At 36.2% G+C, this 3,502-nt stretch overlaps 1 protein-coding gene across 1 annotated transcript; it reads right to left on the minus strand.

Annotated features, from left to right (window-relative positions):
• Nucleotides 1-2,032: 2,032 nt before the first annotated feature.
• Nucleotides 2,033-3,061, minus strand: LOC138923019 (olfactory receptor 2AJ1-like). Its single transcript, XM_070259546.1, has one exon. It carries the CDS (start codon nt 2,999-3,001, stop codon nt 2,033-2,035), a length of 969 nt encoding a protein of 322 aa, XP_070115647.1. The 5' UTR covers nt 3,002-3,061.
• Between the last annotated feature and the right edge of the window lie 441 nt (nt 3,062-3,502).

Raw genomic sequence — 3,502 nt, forward strand, 5'->3', positions numbered from 1 at the left:
GTTTCATCAGGCAGAGCCACCATCTCTCTCTGCAAAAGTGCAAAGCCACTGGTTAGGATTTATACTTATGCATCACTGTGAGTAGGAACTCAATTTTCCAAGATCCAAGTGCTAATTGATGCATCACTTCCCTTCTCCATCACAAGCTGATATCCAGTGGACAAACCCTGCTGATTGCCTCCATGATCTTCATGAGTTAAGGTTGAGTGGGCCTGCTGATATGAATTCCACAATACTGGGGGAGAATACATGTCTGCTTTGGGCTTTCTTTTTCCTACTGAGTGAATCATATGCCCAGAAGGGTCCTCTCAGTGTGGTGCCATACCAGCCTGGTGTGAGAGACAAAGTGGTTGGAGCATAGACTTTCATCTTACTCTTCTAATGTCATCTTTTTTAGTCTCTGTGGTTCAGGGTGGTGTTTTATCTCCATATTCATGTTCTAGAGTCCTCACAATATTGTGTTCTCTGTGGATAGTTGCAAGTTGGTCTTGTGGAATGACCTAAGGTCAGTAATAACCTTTGTCACAATTTTTATGAAGTCATGTACACCCTTTCTTAGAGACCTTAAAAATGGTGAGTGAAGGAATAAGTTAGAGTTCAGGGAGAAAATAAAAGTGCTTATTCTATCTTGTACTTGCTGGTATATAAAATGCATCAGTACACTCCTATCAAATTAGTAAATATGTTTTACTTTCATTCTCTGCAAAGATAGTATGTGCTATTCTTTAGTTTTGAATTTTTTTTTAAATTTCCTGTACCCCATCTTTTAACTATTTCCTTAGAATGAAAACTTCATCATTGATGAAATGATTGAATGTCAGTTTTGGATGGGATACTCTTTTTGGAATCCAAACACAAAATTTTAAATGGAAAATTAAATCATATTGATGGTAGGCCTCACATTTAATTGCTGATGGAAATATAAGATATGAAATACAAGGATGTATATATACTCCCTTTCTCAAGAAATCCACCATGAGAAAGTTAGAGAATGAGATTATCATGATATAGTTACAGACATACTCACGGGTGCATTGTCTTCAAGGGGAAGGGCATCTAGTCTTGTCGTGGGTCACTAGAGAGAAGAGGAAAAGGGTGTGGAGTAAGCAGATATTAGGAAGCAACACTATGTACAATGAAAAAACTAAGTGTAGACCTTGGAGATGACTCAATTTAAGAGTTATGCAAATATCCTAGGCAAGCTAATAGCATAGAAACTCTCAACTCAACATTTTACATATTCAATCTTTATTTAAAGAAAAAATAGTAACTACAGTGGGCTAAATATATAGAAACATGGTTACTAAGGTACAAAATTCATTTTATTAAAGAAAAATTTATCTCTGATCTCATATTTCCATTTCACTAAAATATAAAAGGAAACAATGCAAACAAGAATGCAACAAAGTCACAAGTTAATTAAAACCTTGTTTCTTATGTTGACTCCCATGGATGACCCCTCCTCTCTGAATTTACACAACTAATTACCTACACAACACGACAAGTGACTTTTTTGTTCTGCATTCAGTATTCTTCATGGTAGATATCATGATGAATACAGTATTCTCTCTATTATAAAATAATTATATTTATATTATCATAGCCAGTTACATTGACATCCCAGATACCGGCCCCGCTCTTTGGCATCCTTAGGTATAATTTTACTACATTTAAAGAAAATACAGATAATTTTATGGAAATACATTTGTTGTATAACCTGTGTCTAGATGTATTAAAAAAAAAACAATTCTCACAAATTTTTAAAATTTTGATGGGAAGAAGCTGGAAGACATTGGTCATCATTTACCTTTATAAGGAACTTGGGTGATTGTAACTAGGATCTCAGAGTGAACAGCACATCATATGACGGATGTATTTACAAAGCAATGGCATGTGAAAACTTTATCAAAAGTTTGGAAATATGCACTTCTTTCCATACTTAGAGAGATGGAGACTATAATTTTCTTCTCAGGAGAAACTAATGATGGAGTTCTTCTAGGTATTGAATATAGAAATACATAAAACACACAGATCAAGCATTTTTTCTATTTTTATGCATAACATTATTTTTAAGCATATTTTTCATCGCCCCCCAAATATCTTTATTCCTAAAGCTGTAGATGATTGGGTTGAGTGTGGGAGTGAGGATGGTATAGAATATGGCCAGGAACTTACCCTGGCCTGGAGTGTGGTATGACTTAGGCCTCATGTATGTGAAAATAAATGGCCCATAGTACATTATAATCACAACCATGTGGAAAAAACAGGTGGAAAACGACTTTTTCTGTGCTTCAAATGATTTGATTCGGAGGACAGTAAGGAGAACTTGGACATAAGAAGCAAAGATTAGGGAAAAAGGGATGAGCAGAAAAATGATGCCACTTACATAAACTCCTCGTTCATAGTGTGTTGTGTCCACACAGGACAATTTCAACATTGCAGGGACTTCACAGAAAAAGTGATCAATAGCTCTTGAGCCACAGAAAGGAAGATGGAGTGTGTAAGCTGTGTGAACTATTGAGTTGACAGTCCCAACAAGCCAGGACCCTGTAGCCATGAGACTGCTGACATAGCCATTCATAAGAATGGGATAGCGCAGTGGGTGACAGATGGCTACATAGCGATCACAGGACATTGCTGCCAGGAGAAGGCACTCACCACCCAAGAGGGTGAGGGATAGAAATATCTGGAAGCCACAACCAGCAAAGGAAATAGTTCTGCTGCCTAATAGAATATTAGTGACCATTTTGGGAACAATATTGGAAATATGCAAGATATCCATATAAGAGAGATGGCTGAGCAGGAAATACATTGGAGTATGAAGCCGTGGGTCCCTGTGGATAAGGAGAATCATGACTGTATTTTCTACTACAGTCATAATTAAAATAATCAATATAAAGGAATAGAAAAGCAGATTTGTTTTGGAAGAAAAGAACAGTCCCATCAAAATGAAGTCGCTACTGTAAGTGTGATTCTCAAGTCCCATCATGAATTTTCCCATTACCTAAAAAAATAAAAATATAAATAAATAAGAGCAAAGGAATAAAAAGTACTGGAAGCCTCAAGCTCATTTCCATATATCTGCATAATAAAAGACAGCTAGTGATGCATAATTTGCCATGAAAGTCTAAGGACTCTCAAGGAGATTTCAAAGTGTGCATGTTCAAGAAGATGGGCATTTATTTGATTGAATCAGGTGATAATATTCATAATATTGAGTGGGCACCAGCTCTATGTAGAGTCACAAACTCTTGATTCCATATTCTTTACTCGAGCCCAGTCTTTTCCCAAATGTCACCTTCTTTAAGAGCTCTACTCCTAAATACACTGTTTATAATCACGGCACTCCCACTAACAACACCACTTTCCTGGCCCTCCTTATTGTGCTCATTTTATCTTTTGCAAAACACTTTTCACATTTCAGCATATTTGATAATCAATTTATGAACTATATTTTTTCTTTACTGTCATCTCACTAATCAAAATTTAATCTTGATGATGG

Source organism: Equus caballus, unplaced genomic scaffold, assembly GCF_041296265.1.
Source record: "Equus caballus isolate H_3958 breed thoroughbred unplaced genomic scaffold, TB-T2T haplotype2-0000440, whole genome shotgun sequence".
Lineage (NCBI taxonomy): Eukaryota > Metazoa > Chordata > Mammalia > Perissodactyla > Equidae > Equus > Equus caballus.

What these genes read in the sequence shown, in the direction of transcription:
- LOC138923019 (XM_070259546.1), bottom strand. Translation starts at nt 3,001, where the DNA reads ATGGGAAAATTCATGATGGGACTTGAGAATCACACTTACAGTAGCGAC.